Source organism: Dasypus novemcinctus, chromosome 1, assembly GCF_030445035.2.
Source record: "Dasypus novemcinctus isolate mDasNov1 chromosome 1, mDasNov1.1.hap2, whole genome shotgun sequence".
NCBI lineage: Eukaryota > Metazoa > Chordata > Mammalia > Cingulata > Dasypodidae > Dasypus > Dasypus novemcinctus.
Window position 1 is genome coordinate 92,548,978 of NC_080673.1, and position 19,415 is coordinate 92,568,392.

The 19,415-nt window shown below is 38.4% G+C and overlaps 1 protein-coding gene across 1 annotated transcript in view; it reads left to right on the forward strand.

Annotated features, from left to right (window-relative positions):
- Nucleotides 1–19,415, forward strand: part of PAPSS1 (3'-phosphoadenosine 5'-phosphosulfate synthase 1) — a 135,151-nt gene that overhangs the window by 100,912 nt on the left and 14,824 nt on the right. Inside the window, exon 11 of the mRNA XM_004476198.5 lies at nucleotides 13,200–13,429. Coding sequence (XP_004476255.2) covers nucleotides 13,200–13,429 — 230 coding nt within the window. The remainder of the gene's footprint in view (nucleotides 1–13,199; nucleotides 13,430–19,415) is intronic.

Sequence of the window (19,415 nt, forward strand, 5' to 3'; positions counted from 1 at the left end):
TTCTCTAAACTCATTCTGTTTTCTGGTGACCCATATTCAAATTATGAACTCCATAAGATAATACATTATATTTGTTAGCAATAGTACAATTATGTAGTATTTGTCCTTTTGTGTCTGGCTTGCTTCACTCAACATAATGTCCTTCGGGTTTGTCTATTTGTCATGTGTTTTACAATTTCATTCTTACAACTGCAAAATATTCCATTGTATGTATATACCAGTTTGTAGATCCACTCATTGGTGGATGGACACATGGATTGTTTCCATCTTTTGGCAGTCGTGAAGAACGCTGCTATAACATTGGTGTGTAGATGTCTGATCATGTCACTGCTCTCAGTTTTGCAGGGTATATACCCAGTAGTGGTATTGCTGGGTCACGTGGCAAATCTACATTCAACTTCTTTAGGAGGCTGTACCAGTCTACGTTCCCACCAACAGCAAATAAGTTTTCCTTCAACATCCTTTTTAACATTTGTAGTTCTGTCTTTTTAATAGTGGCCATTCTTACAGGTGTGAAGTATCTCATTTTAGCATTGATTTACATTTCCCTAATTGCTAATAATGCTGAATATTTCTTCATGTTTCTTTTTCACCATTTGTATTTCTTCTTTTGACAAATGTCTGTTGAAGTCTTTTGTCCATTTTTAAAATGGGTCATGTCTTTTTATTATTGAGCTGTAGCATCTTTGTTGATATAATGGATATTAAACCCTTATCGGATATGTGCTTTCCAAATATTTTCTTCCATTGAATCAGCTGCCTTTTCACCCTTTTGACAAAGTCTTGTGAGATACAAAAGGAACCCATTTATCTATTTTTTCTTCTATTGCTTGTGCTTTGGTTGTAAGAAAGCACTACCTATCATAGATCTTTAAGATGCTTCCCTACATTTTCTTCTAGTAGTTTTATGGACCTAGATTTTATATTTAGATCAATTTTGAGTTGATTCTTTTCTTGGGAGTGAGATAAGGGTCCTCTTTTGTTCTTTTGGTTATGGATATCCAGTTCTCCCAGCACCATTTCTTGAAAAGACGTTTTGTCACGTTAACAAGGACTTGGTAGATTTGTCAAAAAACAGTTGACCGTAGAGGTGAAGGTTTATTTGTGGACTTTCAATCTATTCCACTGATCTATGTGTCTATCTATATGCCAGTACCATGCTGTTTGACCACTGTAGCTTTGTAATATATATTTCAAGATCACACTGGGAAATTCCTCTCATATCGCTGTTCTTTTTTAGAATGTTTTTAGCTATTCGGGTGCATGTTCCCTTCCAAATAAATTGGGTAATTGCTTTTTCTATTTCTATAAAGTAGGCTATTGGGAGTTTGGTCTTGCTTTGAATCTATAAATCAGTTTGGGTAGGATTGACATCTTCATGATATTTTAACCTTCCAATTCATGAACACGCAATGTCTTTTCATTTGTTTAGGTCTTCATTGATCTTTTTTAGCATTGTTTTGTAGTTTTCTGAGTATAGGTCCTGTACTTCCTGGGTTATATTGATTTCTAGGCATTTGAGTCTTTGTTGCTATTGTAAATGGAATTTTTTTTCTTGAATTCCTCCTCAGATTGTTCAGTACTAGTGTACAGAAACATTACTGAGTTTGTGTATTGATCTTATATCCTGCCATTTTGCTGAACTCTTTTATTCAAGTAGCTTTGTCTTAGACATTTCAGAATTTTCTAAATATAAGATCATGTCATCTTTGAATAGTGAGTTCACTTCTTTTCCTTTTTGGATGCCTTTTATATATTTTTCTTGTCTGATTGCTTTAGCTAGAACTTCTAGCACAATGTTGAGTAACAGGGGTGACGGTGATCATCATTTTTCTTTTTCCTAATCTTAGAGGGAAAGCTTTCAACCTTTCCCCATTAAGTATGATGTTGGGTATGGTTTTTCATAGATGCCTTTTATCATATTGAGGAATTTTCCTTCTAATCCTATCTTTCAAAATGTTTTTCCTAGAAAGGATGCTGGATTTTGTCAAATGCCTTTTCTGCATCAATTGAGATGATTATGTGATTTTTTTCCTTCAATTTTTTAATGCAGTCATTACATTAGTTGACTTTGTTATGTTGAATCACCCTTGCATACCAGGAATAAATCCCACTTGGTCATGGTGTATAATTCTTTGATATGCTGTTAGATTTAATTTACTAGTATTTTGTTGAAAATTTTTGCATCTATGTTCATTAGAGAGATTGGTCTGTAATTTTCTTTTCTTGTAGTATCTTTATCTGGTTTTGGTAATAGGCTGATGTTGGCTTCATAAAATATATTGAGTAATTTTCCCTCCTCTTCAATTTTTTTTGGAAGAGTTTAAACAGATTGTTGTTAATTCTTTTCTAAAGGCTTGATAGAATCCACCTGTGAAGCCATCTGGTCCTACACTTTGCTTTTTTGGGAGATTTTTGATGACTAATTCATTCTCTTTAAATGTGATTGGTTTATGTAGTTCTTGTATTTCTTGTAGCATCAGTGTAGGTTGTTTGTGATTTTCTGTGGTTTTTTTTTTGGTTCTCAGTTTCATTTGTTTCTGCTCTAATCTCTCTTATTTCTTCTGCTTGCTTCAGGAATGGTTTGCTGATCTTTTTCTAGTTTCTCCAGTTATTCAGTTAGATCTTTGATCTTAGCTCTTTCTTCTTTTTTGATATAGTTGTTTAAGGCTGTAATTTCCCTCTCAGCACTGCCTTTGCTGTATCCCATAAGTTTTCATATGTTGCATTCTCATTTTCTTTTGTCTCAATATATTTACCTATTTCAGTTACAATTTCTTTGACCTACTAATTATTTAGGACTGTGTTGTTCAGCCTCCACACATTTGCATATTTTCCACTTTCCTGTTTATTATTGATTTCCAGTTTCATTCCATTATGATCTGAGAAGCTGCTTTGTATAATCTGCTTTTTTATATTTATTGAGACCTGCCCTGTGATCTAGCATGTGGGTCTATCCTGGAGAAAGATCCATGAGTACTTAAAAGAATGTGTAACTGTTGATTTAGGATGCAAGGTTCTATATATGTCTTTTCAGTGTAGCTCATTTATCCTCCTGTTCCATTTCTCCATTTCCTTACTGATCTTCTACCTAGTTCTATCTAATAATAGGAGTGAATTGTTGAAATCTCCCCTTGTTGTTGTAGAGATGTCTGCCTCTTTTCACTTGAGTTTTGCCACAGTTTGCCTCATGTATTTTGAGGCACCCTGGTTAGGTGCGTAGACATTTATAACTGTTATTTCTTCCTGGTGGATAGTCCCTTTTATTAATATATACTAGCCTTCTGTATCTCTTATAACATTTTTGCATTTAAAATCTGTTTTGCCCAAGTATAGCTACCCCTGCTCTTTTTTGGGTTATTCTTTGCATGGAGTATCTTTTTCCAAACCTTCACTTTTCAGCTGGTTTGTATCCCTGCATCTAGGGTGAACAGCATATGGAATGGCTTGTGCTTTTAATCTAAATTTTTAGCCTATATCTTTTGATTGGGGAGTTTATTCACATTCAGTTATATTACTGTAAATGCATTATTTACTTCCACCATTTTATTCTTTGGTTTTCATATGTCATATCATTTTTGTCTTTTTAGTCTTTTGATTATCCTTTCTGCTATTTTTCTTCTACACTCCTTCTCCAAGCCTCTCTCCCTGCCGTCTTTCTCTTTCAGACTTTAAGGCTCCCTTTAATATTTTCTGCAAAGGTGAATTCTTTTTTATAAACTCTCCTAGTTTCTGGTTGTTTGTGAATATTTTAAACTCACCTTCATATTTAAGGAAAATTTCGTTGGATAAAGAATTCTCAGCTGGCAATTTTTCTCTCTTAGTATCCTAATTGTATCATACTCCTGTCTTCTCACCGCCATGGTTTCTGATGAGAAATCTGTGCTACGTCTTACTGGGCATCCCTTGTATATGATGGTTTGTTTTTTCCTTGCTGCTCAGAATTTTCTCTTTGACATTTGACATTCTGAGTAGTATGTGTCTTGGAAACTAGAAAAAATATGTGTCTTGGAGTAGGTCTGTTCACATTTATTCTGACTGGGGTTTGCTGTACTTCTTGGACATGTAATTTTATTTCTTTCATGGATGTTGGGAAATTTTCATCTATTATTTCCTCAAATACTCTTTCTGGCTCTTTTCCCTTCTCTTCTCCCTCTGGAATCCCAAGACATGTATGTTGTTGCATTTTGTGCTATCATACAATTCTCTGAGCCCCTGCTCAATTTTCTCCATTCTCTCTCTCTGTTCTTTTCTCTCTTCAATTTCAGCTATTCTTTCTTCAGTATCACTTATTCTTCTATCCCTTTGACTCTGCTATTGTATGCCTCTAATTTGTTTTTTATTTCACCTATTTGTCTTTCATTCCTGTTAGCTCAGTTACTTTTCTATTCAGGTTGTCAAATCTTTATTCATTTATTTTTTTGTCTTTGATTTTTTTTCAGTGACCTTTTGATGTCTTTTATCTCTTTAGCCATATTGTCTTTCAACTCATTAACTTAATTTTGGAAATTTGTTTGAATCCTGTTGATTAGTTGCCTCAAATCCTGTGTTTCATCTGGGTCTTTGATATTTTCCTTTGCTTGAGCCATTTCTTCCATTTTCTTACTATGGCTTGTAATTTTTTGCTGATGTCTAGGCATCTGATTGTGATGGTGTTTACTCTGTTGCTCAATTTCTCTCCCTTTTGTAGGAATTTAGTGGCAGGAGACTGTATTTTAACTGCCATTCTTTGATTCTTGGTTCATCCTGTTTTATGTCTTTAGGTTTGTTCCTGTTAATTGGTCAAATCTAGGCTGTGGACCCAGTAATGATGGGTTGCAGACCCGCTTCCATGGGCCTTGGGGAGGGAGGCTGGAAAAGCTGGAAAAAGCCTTTCTTATTTACTTTTAATTCCCTCCTGTACACTTTCTTGGTTGGTTAGCAGATGGCGCTCTCTGGCAGGCCTCTCAGTTCAAAGCCTGTTTGGAGTGTATGAGTTGCAACATGGATGGCTCAATTGTAACAGAGGCTCCCACCTGGAGACTAAGAGCCTTACAAACCAAACTTTCTCAGGAACAGTTCTCCAACCTTTGCTGGCAGCCCCCTCTCTTTTCCCTGGTAAGAAATAGTTCCACTCCCCTCTGTGTCTTCAACCACAAGTCCTGGTCAGTAGGGTGGGCGTTTAAGAGGGTCAGAGCTGTTTAGTCCTGTGCTGGCTCCCAGGGCAAACAATGACGTGCACACAGCAGACCAAATTTGTGTGTGAAAAGCTGAATCAGCCTTAAGCTGTGTCCTTTTTCTCTGGTTTCCTGGGGAGGTGGATTCCTGTAGCCCCCTTCTTCTGTACCCTTATGTCCCAGGCAGAGAATTAAATGCTTTCTCCTTGTAGGATGGGAGGGGCAGCTGCAGTCTACTACTCAAGGCCTTAAGGTGGAGTTTCCTTTCCTGTACCTCTCTTGCTCGGTGGCAGCGTCCAACCTTCCCTGGTGTCTTACACCCTACAACTTTTTTATTCCAGGCCATTTATGCCTGTCCTCTAACTATTTTTCTGTGAGAGAAGAGAGTCCTGCGTCTTTCTAATCTGCTGTCTTCCTAGAAGTCTCTTGAATTTTTTTTGCAAAGGTTAGACATCCTTTAATTTTTCTTCCCGCTTGTATAGTAAATACAAAATATTGTGGTTCCTTAGCTTTGGAACACTTTTAGCAACCCTTTGAACCACATTAGATAAAATGTGAGCTATATTTTAAGAAATGTATTTTCTTTCAGTTTTATTTGAGGTGATATGTAGATATCATATATAACTTAATTTTGTTGGGATATGAACCTTAGTAAAGCATTCAGCCATTTACTTTGAAAAAGTAAAACATGGTGAGAGAATAAATTAGTATTGTTTTCTAAAAATGATCTTCCATGGCCTGTCAATGCGCAGAATTAGATTACTCGTAACCTTTGGTACATGGTGCACTATCATCATCATTGGCCCCAGAATTGTTCTTTTAAAGTTTGTTTATATATTTGTTGCTTCTAAAAATCATCAAATGAGTACTCTGAATTTCCCCTGCTCCATGAACAGTAACTTCCATTTACCAGGTGCGCCTGCCTATCTCATCTTTCTGCAGCCATTCCCCGCCCCCACCAGGTGCTAACTGTCCTGAATTTTGTATTTGTCTTTGCTTACATAGTTTTATTACATGTTAATATGGTTAACATATGTATTACTTAGTTTTACTTGTTTTCAAACTTTATTAAAAGGATATAATACTTTTATATAGTGCTTTAAGTCTAGCTTTCATCACTTAAATTTGTTCCTGAGATTCTTCCGTGTGGTTGTGTATACAGCCACCATCTCTTCATTTTGACATATATGACATACTGTATCAACTTGAACATATACAACAGTTTATCTGTGAGCATTCATGTTTCCTTTTTTGTTATGTGTTCTGTTTTAGTTTTACATTATTTTTTTTGCTATTGTGACAGTGCTGCTGTAATATTTTTGTACCCATCTTGTACATATGTGCAAGAGTTTCTCCTGGGAGAGGAATTTCTGGATCCTATGCAGTACTGATGTCCAATTGTACATGGTAAGGCCAAGATTATTTTCAAAAATTGTTGTACTACTTTATCTCTCATAAGAGAGCCAAAAATCTACAAGTTCTCTGATATTGAACTGTTCTGGGAAGTGAGTAACAATATGTACCTAAAGTCTTAAAATTGCTTGGTTTTGGCCTGTATGTTCCTCTTCTTAAGGAAATAATCTGACTTAATGTTGGAATGACCTAGGGCTCAGTCCTCTTATCTGTATCTGTAGCCCTCTCTCATAGCAGTCCATCTAGTCTCCTGGCTTTAAATACCTTGTCTGTGCTAATGAAGCTCAAATATCTGTCTCCAATTCACACTTCTTTCCTGAACTTCAAACTTTATTACAAGGATATAATGCTTTTATATAGTTGTTTAGGACTTAGGTGCTAAATGGATGACTTAAAAATATATCTCAAGCTTAACATGTCCAAAATGTTCACTGCTTCATTTTATCCCCACCAAATCTGCTTTATCCTCAGTTTTCCTATCACAGTTGATCAAAATTCCTTCAAAAAATCTTACAGTCACTATTAACTCCTCTTTTTCTCTCGTATCCCATGCCTGGTTTGTCTACCAAAATGCTGTTGTCTCCATGTTCAAATTATATTTAGACTTCTGTTTCTGGTCATCGTAGAGTAACTGATCTGGACTTGTTCTTCTGCATCTGACTTGCTGTCTTGCTAAAAACAACTATAAAATTGATGAAATATGTGAAACATCTGTTTAAACGCATTGGAAAATAGGCAGTGCAGGAATATTCCCCTGCTTAGAGAAGGAAAACATACAAAGTGAACTCTTTGATTACCCTAGTTCTCCTCTTGAGGGCAAATTCCTGACCACTGGACAGGACAGGCATTTGGAACCTTGAGATGACAAAAACAGAGATTGGTCTTCGGGCTCCTGAATCAGCTGATATTTGCAAAATAGGTAATTGGAGAAGAGAGAGCAGCACTGAAGGGGAAGACAGCAAAAGTCTGGGTGGGTCTTTCCCACAGTTCCTTGGCCGATAATTGGACAGCATTTGTGCTGGGCAAGACTTGGCAAGGCCTGGTGGAGTGTGACTGTAACAAGTTTTGTAGAGTAAAGATACTTCGTAGTCATACAATTTTGGGCAATATTGGCATTCCAGCCCAGCCAGAGTGAGAGACCTGGTTTTCACATCAACTAAGATACCAGAAAAACATGCCTTAGGAGTAAAGACTGCATCCTAGAAGAAGGGTGTATGTGTCTGGGTCCAATCAGGAGGCAGAAACCACACAGTAATTTGAATAAAGAATTAATAAAGTCTAGTAGGGCAGTAACTGTGAGTTGTAACATGAACTCTAAATGGACACCCTAGGCTGAGGGAAATTACCCAAAGGAGAGACAAATTTGGAAAAGGAATTCCCTATCCAAGCCTGGGATTTAGACCTTATTGAAGAATTTGTGGTTGCAGCCCGCTAGATGGTGAAGAGGTTCAGTGGATTGCTTGGGCCAGAAGTAGTTCATAAATGCCAGATCATGGGAAACAACCCTTTGGGATGCAGGCCAGCTGGGACTTATTCGTGAGTGCTCAGAGGGTGTCAGGAGCTTGTGTGCTGCCAGGGCAATGCATGATGTGTGCTTTCTGTGTTGGATTGTATGTGGGAAACAATCCTCTTGGGCACAGGTGAGCTGAGGGACTCAGAGAGCCACTTCTGGTACAAGGTCTGTAGTATACCAGTGTCTGTGTGAGGAGGACTGCTGGGCTTGGACTTGAACGTCAGGGTCACTGAAGAACTGTGCTTTGCCTTGCTGCTGGGACAGAGTGCCACCAGTGTTCCCGTATACAGGTACCACCAACAAATGATGCAGCAAAAGCAAGAAAAGCAACATGTAGCATATTGGAATCAGAAAGAGAAACCCTCTCTTTCCACCAGTATCCCTCCAGCACTCTCTACTGATAAAACTTAAGATTGTGCTCAATGTAAAAAGAGGTCAATCCATTATCTCAGAGCAAGTACTAAGTGAGTTTGCTGTTGAGACCCAGTAGACTAATAATTGGCACAAAGAGCTAGACTTGACCTGTCCAACATGGCCTAAATTCAAGCCAGTAAATTACCTGCCTGCTAGAACCAAGCTTTTAACACTCTTCAAACAAATACAGCACAATTCAGATTCCTTAAAACAAATCATCCACAAGTTAGCATACAGTAAAAATTATTGGACATATGAAGATGCAGGAAAGTGTGACTTAAAATCCAGGATGGAAAAATCACTAGAAATGTACCTTGAGATGATGTCGATGTTGAAATTAGAAAATAAGAACATTTAAAGCTTATTAAAGGGAAGTGGACGTGGCCCAGTGGTTAGGGCATCCGAATACCACATGGGAGGTCTGTGATTCAAACCCTGGGCCTCCTTGACCAGTGTGTAGCTGGCCCATGAGCAGTGCTGATGTGTGCAAGGAGTGCCCTGCCATGCAGGGGTGTCCCCCATGTAGGGGTGCCTCATGCACAAGGAGTATGCCCTGTAAGGAGAGCTGCCCAGCGCGAAAGAAAGTGCAGCCTACCCAAGCATTCTTGGCATCCACACGGAGAGCTGACACAACAAGATGATGCAACAAAAAGAAACAGATTCCTGTGCTGCCACCAACAGAAGAGGACAAAGAAGGACACACAGCAAATGGACACAAAGAGCAGACAATGGGGGGTTTGGGGCAGGGGGAAGAGGAGAGAAATAAATAAAAAATAAAATCTTTTTAAAAAAAGCTTATTAAAGAAAAATAGGGTTTTAATGAATTGGATGGGGAATCTACACAGAAAAATGGAAACTATCAAATCAAATGGAAATTTAAGAACTGATGAAGTAGTCTCTGAAATGAAAATATTTACATGAGGACTTAAAAGCAGACTGGAGTGGCAAAAGAAAAGTTTAATGAGCTAGAAGTCAGGTTAATAGAAATTATTAGAAAAATAAATAAATGGGGAAAAGTGAACAAAGCTTCAGTGACTTGGCAGTATTAAGCTATTTAACATAAGTATAATAGGAATTCCAGAAGGAAGAGAGGATGGAAGAATGTGGCAGGAAAAAAAAAAAAAGGTTTGAAAAAAATAATGGTTGGAAATTTCCCAAAACAGAGTGAAAAACATCAATCTTCAGACCCAAGAAGCTCACTGAATCTCAGCAAGGATAGATCCCCAAAAAACCCACATATAGGTATATCATAGTCTATCTGTTGAAATTAAAGATAAAAGAGAAATCTTGAAAGCAGCAGTAGGAGAAAGGGAGAGGGAACATGTCATAGAGGGAAACAGTAGTAATGATGGCCGAGTTCTCATCAGAAGCAAATCAAACCAGAAGCGATGCAGTGACCTCTTTGAGGTTTAAAAAGAGAGAGAGAAAATGGAAAAAGAAAAGTAAACATGCTAATTTAGAATTCTCTATTCAAGCAAAAATATCCTTTGAAATTAAGGTGAAATAAACAACTTTCAGATAAATGAAATAAATAAATTTTATTGGGGAGAAGTTTTTCAGAAATCTAGTGGAAGTCCTTTGAAGAGGTCCCCTTATTTGGTCAGATGCCCATGCCGATTGGCAAGGAAGGCTGAGAAAGCAAGGATCTGGCATTTTCATCTTCTTCAGTAGAGGTGCCTTCCGGCATCAAGGAATAGAGCAAGTAGGGCAGAGAAATCAGTTATTATCTAGGCAATCAGGAGTATTTGCAGGACATGGATTAAATAACTTTCATAATTAGGAACAAGCCACAAGGCTATTAATTTGGTACAAGTAAAGCAGAAAAGAAGTCACTTGTTAGGTTGGCCAGGTACAGATGCTTCGAAGGGCTTTATAGAAAGCCTTCAGAAACCATCTTGTATTCTCCTTTCAGTGTACAGTCAATAGTCCAGGCACCCCTAGGCACTGAGCACAGAAAAGATAAGTAGTAACTTGACCTTACTTGTTGGGGAGATAAACAGGCAACTCTTAACTGGTTTTTTGCAGTCTTCTAGGTAGCATGTCATCTGTTTTAAAGAATGACTTTTCTTTAGAAATACTGTTTAGGAAGCTGGTTAGGAAGCAGTTAATTTCACAGAATAAGAGTAGCAGTAGCAATGCTTGTGGCTGTCCTTTTGGGAGGGCCAGGGACTAGTCTAAGTGCTTTTTAAGTCTCCCATCAACCTTATGTGTAAAGCATTATCATTCTTATTTCATTGTATTGAGGCCCAAGGGTACTCAGTCAGTAAGGGGCAAAGCTAGGGTTCAAATCTAGGACAGCCTGACTCCAAAGCCTGCTGTTAACAAAATACACCATCTCTGTAGGTTAACTGGCAATTTCTTGATTAAGTGCATATTAACTTTCCAGTAGGTTCTACGTTGACTCCCATCAGGCATTCTTGAAAGAGTTGAATGTTTATATAACTGTGTTTTGCTTCTTCATGTTTGTTATAGCTTGAGAAGTATTCTCATAGGGGAACCATTCACCATAATGTAATTTGAATTCATTCACGGCACCTGCAAGAGAGTGTAGACTATCTTTAGTGTGTTTACATTTAATTTTCTCATGTAATCTCTAGAAGAAGTCAAAGAGATAATTTTCTGGTAATTTTATACCACTCAAAATTAAGAGAACCAGCTGCTGCCACCAGGATGTTCTGTGACCCTAGTAAGGATGCTTAAGTTCTCTGAGCTTGTTTCCTCATTTGTTTTGAAAAGGGCAGATGGGGTTGGATTAAATGATCTGCGCTTCCTTACATATTAAAAGTAAACTGTATGTTCTCAATTTACTGACTTTTTAGTTTTTAAATGATTTAAGAATCTAGACATAAATATTTGATGAACAGATTAAGTTCCCCTAAGTTCACAGGACATCTCAATCAATGTAAACAGCTTCTAATTTGCATGTAGCAAAGAAGGTTTTCTGTGTGAGTGGAGGTGCAAAATGTTTAATTGATAAAATTCTGGCTGATTCCTTGATAAAAATGCTTGTCTGAACTAGCAGTGAGTCATTGTATAGAGGCAGAGGAGAACAAGCAGAATTTTCGTTAAGACTGAATCTGAGAGGAGGTGAAGGAGAGGGAGCATATGTGGGAACAAAGGTCTATTGGTGTTATGCTTTGCCATCTTGTTCATACAGAACTATTGCAATTCAATGTAAGCAGTAGCAATGCTATAATAGAAAAAGATGCACTCATAGGACTTTGTGCTCTCTCTGTTCTGCTGGCAAATGGAGGAAGAGAACTAGGATGGTGCTTGGAGGCTTTTTAATGGCCCAGTTTGAAAGCAATACACATGGCTTTGGCATATTCCTTTAGTCAGAACTCAGCCACATGGCCACACTTTACTGTAAGGGGAAATGGGAATTGTAGTAGAGCTGTGTCTCAGGAAGAAGGAAAGAAGATACATAGATACAAGATATATGTAAAACTGAGCAAGTTTTACACACATATATATATGTATCTTGTATATATGTAACACTAAGCAATTATATTGAAAAAATACAATTCCTAATTGTAGGAAAATCACCTGTACAAAGAGGAAAGGTAAAATAATGATAAAGATAATGATTGCCATCATTCATTGTGTACTGTGTACCAGGTACTATTCTGTCCTTAAATTTTTCTGTGTGTGTTAATTCTCTCAATAATTCTATGAGGTCAATACTATATGGTCCCCATTTTACAGATGAATGTTAGTTTCACCAAAAATGCTACCTGTGTTGGCAAATGGAGTGGGGAGTGAGGAGAATGGAGTAAGAGCTAAACATCATTTTTTTATATTAGGAAATCTAAATAATATCAGAATTAATGTCTGTGTTACATAATATCAATCAGTCAAGACCTGATAGTATAAGCATGCTATTTGGGAATGTGGAGGTAAATACCAGTAGAAACAACTAAAAAAAAAGTTGAAACCTCTCAGGTGACCAATTCAAGTGGGATATGGGATTGCTCTCATAACATTGCACTTTCCAAACTGTGTTGATTAGAAATACATGTACAGTAACTCTTAATGTAAGAATATGGGCTACAAAGCTAGTCTTCTTTGCAGCGTGTTGTTTTTTCAAACCAACCTCCTGTTCTGTTCTTACCTAGTATCTTGGGTAGTAGAATTAGCTATATGATTTACTCAATACCAGTTTATGGACGTTCTTGTATGATTTAATTTTCATCATTTAACCCATTAAAGTATATCAGAGGGAAAAGTACACAAATATTTGATGTAATTATACCTCAGTGGACTTTTATAGTAAGCACATACTTAGTACCATCACCTAAGTCTGAATAAAGAAACAAAGTTACCATTATCCCAGAAGTCCCTTCCAGTCACTTCTCTCCAAGTGTCAACCACTCTCCTGACTTCTAACCTCTAGACTGGTTTTTGAACCATATCCAGTAGTTATCTAACATATACACATAAGCATATACATGCACATATCTCTTATAGGTTAATAATATATAAAGTATGTATGTTTATACCTGTATATATACATTTATGTGTTTAGAATATTTGGGGGGAGGAACAGTTTTGTTTCTGGCTTCCCAAGACAATACATTTAAATTTGTCGAGGTCTCCTACTGAGAGATATTGATTGTATAAGAAGCATATCCATTTACTTTCCATTTATGATTTCTAAGTGCTTGGTTATGAAAGTATGTTTAATGTGGAAACTTTTATTCTAGGTCCAGTGGCATTGCAGAGCACGAATGGTTGCAGGAGCCAATTTTTACATTGTTGGAAGAGACCCTGCTGGCATGCCTCATCCAGAAACAGGGAAGGATCTTTATGAGCCAACTCACGGTGCCAAAGTGCTGACAATGGCCCCTGGCCTAATCACCCTGGAAATAGTTCCCTTTAGAGTTGCAGCTTACAACAAGAAGAAGAAGCGTATGGACTACTTTGACTCCGAACAGTAAGTTTTTCATTTTCTGCACAAATTTATGAAACAACTTCTGATCTAGGCTTCTCCTAGGGCTTTAGCATATTATCTCGTATTCACAACAATTTTATTGAACACAGGCTTTGTTGTACCCATTTCAGAGAAGGGCAAACCAAGGAAACTGATTTCATATTCTAGAAGCTGGAAGTAGAAATAAAATTGAATCTACTTTTATGGCTCATGGTTTCAGTTTTGTTATGATATCTTTAAAGACAGTATTGACATTTTGTCTACCATTTGTGCTATAGCTTACTGAGCATATAGTAGATTACTCTGGTAAGTCCAGGGCATCTACCTAGAGAGAGACAGTTTAGCTAATTGAGCAATTGCTATGTGACAGACACTGTCCTAATTGCTTTAAGGGGGTGCCAATGCAAAGTACTAGAAATCTTTTGGCTTTTATGAAGGGTATTTATTTGGGGTAAAATCTTACAGTTACAAAGCCCTAAAGAGTCCAACTCAAGTTGCTTTCTCACCAAAGTCAGTTGCCATGTGTTGAAGGGTTCAGTCTCCCCTCTGGGCACTTCCTCTCTCTCAGCTGCAGGCTGGCACAGGGCTTCTCTCTCAGGGCGTTTTCTCTCTCCTGGCACAGGGCTCGTATCTTTCTAGGCTTTCTCTACCAGTCCCAGCTTTCCTCCCAAAGTCAATTGTAAGATGAGCATTTCTCCCTGGGGCCTTAGCTGTTTGAGCCTTTTCCTTTCTGTCACATGGCAGTATCAAAATGAAAAAGTACTCTCCTCTTCCCATGTGCGTCTTCTTGAGTGAGTGCCCGTTTATATCAGCCCACCGAAGGGTTGGGGACTCCACCTGAATCATGCCTTACTGACATCGCCCAGTCAGAAGCCCGAAATTGATTTTTATTAATATCAGGTAAGCGTAATCAGATGCCCTTCACTGAATTTAATACAATCAAAGGGTATCACATCCGGAGGGATAGATTCGTTTACAAACATATCTTTTTCTTTTTGGTATTCACAAAAATAATCTCAAACTGTCACAGTACTGAATTATTTATTCCCCACAACAATCCTTTGAGACAGGTGCTGTTTTCCCTGTTTTATAGATGAATAACCTGAGGCATACAAGGTCAAATAATTTGTATAAGCTCACTGAACCAGTAAATAGCAGCCCAGTGGTTGAACCCAAGTCCGGTTCCAGAACCTGTGATCTTAATCACTAAGAGTATAACTTTCTTCAAAGATCTGACAAAATACTGATAAACTTGGTGCAAATTATTGGTAGTTTTGAGCATATATCTATCTTCCTTTGACAAAATTGTATTAATTTCTTTCTACCAATAATATATATAGGTAGTATGTTCTGTAAGTTTAAAATGGCAGCATCAGTTTGTAGAATCAGAACTTATAGTTTTAGCCCTGCCCTTGCTATGTGACCTTGAGAGTCATACAGCTTCTCTGGTCTTGTTTCCTCATCTCTGAAATGATGGCAGTGGGCAAGGTAGTTCCCTGCTAGCTCAAAACCTATCGTTTGTTCCCTGATCTGTGGCACCTAGTTATTTCTGCACCTTAGTAGTTTCATGTACATATGCATTGTTTTGTGGATTGATCTTTATTTAAAAATTATGTCTGCTTTTTTAGTATAAATTAAAGTCATGTTCAGCAGGTAGAAAAAAATGAATTTTATTTGTTTTTATCAGTGTCATATCTACTTATAGGTAATGACTAACTGAAAATTGATCATGGCCTAATAACCTTTAATCTGAAAGTTTTTTTCCCCTGTAGTGCTTTTTCAAGTTGCATCTGTATATAGGAATGCTGCTGATCCTGTGCCCTCATTTGGTGGGGTCCATTTTGTAACTGTGGGAGAAGAAAGAAAAAGTAACATTTATTAAAATGAAAAGAACATTTTCTTGTTTTTAAAAGATTCAGAATTTGGTGCCGTTTAATTTCTTAAAGGTAAAAGTTTTCTGGATTAAAAATACTATTAATAGTGTAGTCTGGGGATTTATTGGCTTCTCATTTAATGACATAAATAATGTGGAAGGGAAAATACACACTTTTAAATTGATAGTAGGCTTTTCTGAGTGAATTGTATAGCTACAATACAGGAAAATCTCATGATATTAAATAAACAGAAAAGGTTTAAAAGGTCTTCTGTTACCTATGACTCTTTTTTTTTTATTTTTTTATTGACTTTGTAATAATATTACATCAAAAATATATATGTGAGGTCCCATTCAACCCCACTCCCCCACCCCCCCCTCTCCCCCCCAAAACACTCGTTCCCATCATCATGACACATCCATTGGATTTGGTAAGTACATCTTTGGGCACCTCTGCACCTCATAGTCAATGGTCCACATCATGGCCCATACTCTCCTCCATTCCATCCAGTGGGCCCTGTGAGGATTTACAATGTCCGGTGATTGCCTCTGAAGCACCATCCAGGGCAGCTCCATGTCCCAAAGACACCTCCACCTCTCATCTCTTCCTGCCTTTCCCCATACCCATCGTCCACCATGTCCACTTTTCTCAATCCAATACCACCTCTTCTATGTGGACATTGGATTGGTTGTGTCCATTGCACCTCTATGTCAAGAGGAGGCTCAAATTTCACATGGATACTGGATGCAATCCTCCCATTTTCAGTTGTAATCACTCTAGGCTCCATGGTGTGGTGATTGTCCTTCTTCAACTCCATCTTAGCTGAGTGTGGTAAGTCCAATAAATCAGATTGTAGGTGCTGGAGTCTGTTGAGGCTCAGGACCTGGCTATCACATTGTCAGTCCAGAGATTCAAATCCCCTAAATATATCTTAAATCCCAACGTTAACTGCACCTCCAGCACATTAGCATGAAAGTCTTATGAAGGGAGATCCCATCTGAGTCCAGATTCATCACACATAAACACCATTTCCAATGAGGGGCCATCTGCCCTGGTAGTTAACCCCATCGGCCATGGCCATAACTCTCATGGGTCTCTTTAGCCTTCAAAGGAACCAATATCTGGGGGTTGTATCTGCTTTATCTGTCTCTCTGACTCTGCTCAGTTGTGCATGAGGGCAATCCTTCTGCCAGCCTCCAGACTCTTTTTTAGAAACTCGTAGCCATATAAACTCATTTCTCCTTTCCATTTCCCCCTTACTTTAGGTCAAACAGCATTTTAAAGTCATGTTATTTTATGTAGACATGGATATTCTGCTGATCCGCATTGAACCTTCCATATAAGGTCCTTTTCCAGTTGCATCATCAGTTAGTATTTGATAGTGGTCCCTCGTTGCCAGGGAGGCTCGTCCCCGGGTGTCATGTCCCACGCTGGAGGGAAGGCATTGCATTTACATGCTGAGTTTGGCTTCGAGACTGGCCACATTTGAGTAACATGAAGGCTGACAGGAGGAAATTCCCAGGCACAATGTTGCTCTAGGCCTTGTTCTTATTTTAGGTTTATCAGCTCACAAGCATAGTCATTAGCATCAGGGGCTCACTGTTGAACCCTCACTCCCTCTAGGTCCCCGCCGCTGTACCTGGGAGACTGTCGCTGCTCCCCTAGGGACCGCGACAGAGCACCACTGGCCAGGAACCCAGTACCCCCCCTGCTGTGGTTTTTAATTGTTGCCACTATGAGTATATCCAATCATTACGATGCCCCCTGGATATATGTTCTGTACAGCTCCCTGTCAGCCATATATCACCTGTCATTGGTATCCCATACCAGTATCCCTCCATTGCCATTGTTGAGACACTCTGTGGTCCAGAGCTCCCCGAAATTTGAAGCCCAATATAATGTCATGGTCCCTTACTAGGGAATGGCATATAGCGATGGGTTTAAAGGATAGATAAAGAACTTGGATAAAGTTAGATAAAGAACTTAGATAAAGAATGTTGACTTGAAAAAATTCCACATCCTATCCTTTTTTTTTTTTTTTTTTTTCCCCCCCCTAATTATTCAGCATTTCTTCACAGGAGTCCTAGACCACAGCAATGCATATATATACTATACAGCACTCCCATACATCCACCACAAAACCTTTTCCCTTCCACAGCAATACTCTTACACCCTATTCACATCATATTTACTTAAGGTGATGTACAGAGTCTGAGATATTAGCTTTCTAACAAGGTAATATCTGTGCTTACATTATGGTGCATACTTTAGGATACACAGTTCTTTACATTTTTAGTTATCCTATGTTTTACATTATGGTTTACATTATCAGTCTGTCATCTCCTATATGTTATGGTGTAATATTACATGTTTTATATCCATCCTTGTGTACTCTCAAAAAACTCCTCTCTTGCCCCCCTTTTACTTTGGTTCCACACATTTAACGTCCATTTTCCCTTCCACCTTGGTGCCCACAGTGACAGCCAACCTCTGTTTCCTGAGGAGCCACTTCCAGAAATAGATGGAATAGTGTTCAGGGCCTAACTTGCTCAACTGCCCCAATGCCCTGGGAGCCACCCTTTCTCTCGAGGGATACAGTTCCCTCTATTTGGTGGCATTAGTCCTCCCCAGGATGTGGGTCCACCCCCACTCTCACTACTTGGGATTCTACCCCATGGTGTCACCCACTCTGGCAGAATGAGCATTTAGGCATTCCCCAGGAGCCCGTCCTGCATCAGACCCTCCCCTCCGAGCATTCTAAACAGGTAACCCTCTTTATTATATTTTGATATGATTTTCTCGGCATTTTACTCTCCACCACCTCCTGACCCTCTCCTGTGTTCGTATGCTACCCCTCCCTCCTCCCACTTTTGGGCAACGTTACCCCTCCGTCCCTCCCCAGCCACCCTCAAACCCCCAACCAAAGGCAACCCCTTGCCCCCCTTTTATCTCTTCTTTGTGTTCATACTTACCACCATCTCGTCTTAAATTCCACCCCTGCAGACATCGGCTCATATCCTTCCTCCACCCTCCGATTTCCTGTAAGCCTATCGTTCAGTCTCTTGCTATCTAGGGCAGCTTGTTTATTTCATATCATTGAGGTCATGTAGTATTTGTCCTTCAATGTCTGGGTTGCTTCACTCAACATAAGGTTCTCAAGATTCATCCATGTTATCACATGTGTTTGTAGTATGTTTGTTCTTACAGCCGAGTAGTATTCCATTGTGTGTATATACCACATTTTATTGATCCACTCATCTGTTGATGGGCATTTGGGTTGATTCCAACTTTTGGCAATAGTGAACAATGCTGCTATGAACATTGGTGTACATATATCGGTTTGTGTCCTTGTTTTCAGTTCTGCTGGGTATATACCCAGCAGTGGTATTGCTGGGTCATATGGCAAATCTATGGCTAGTTTTTTGAGAAACCGCCATACTGTCCTCCAGAATGGTTGGATCCTTCCGCATTCCCACCAGCAGTGGATGAGTGTTCCCCTTCCTTCACATCCTCTCCAGCACTTGTATTCTTCTGTTTTTTTCATAGCTGCCAATCTTATGGGTGTAAGATGGTATCTCATTGTAGTTTTGATTTGCATTTCCCTGATAGCTTACCTATGACTCTTGTATACAATTCAAGACGGGAGCTATCCTAAACTATATTTTATGAATATCTGAAATGTCGTTCAGATTCCTAGATACTTCTGAACACGTCAGGGAAGAATTTGCAACAAATCAGAACTTTTTACCCTTGTATAAAATCAGAGTTTGCCAACACCTGGAAGTTGTTCTAAATTGTGTTTTGTTTTGCCCAAGAAAAAAAACATATCAATTATAAATATGTATGAACACACATTTGTGTATTTTACAGTTTCACTGTCCAGTGAACAAAAGTGCATCTATAGAGGTGTGCTAAGCATTGTAAGTGGACTTTTTCTACAAAAGAAGATACCTTAGAAACTCTTTTTAAAAAATTTAAGAAAATTTAAGGTAATTACTTATAGTAAACTTTGAATATTTCATCAGCAAAGGTAAATGAAATTAAAAATATAAAATTAAGAAAAGTAAAATAGTTTTGGGTGTAGTTCTGCCCTTTTGTGATTAAAATTATATAGG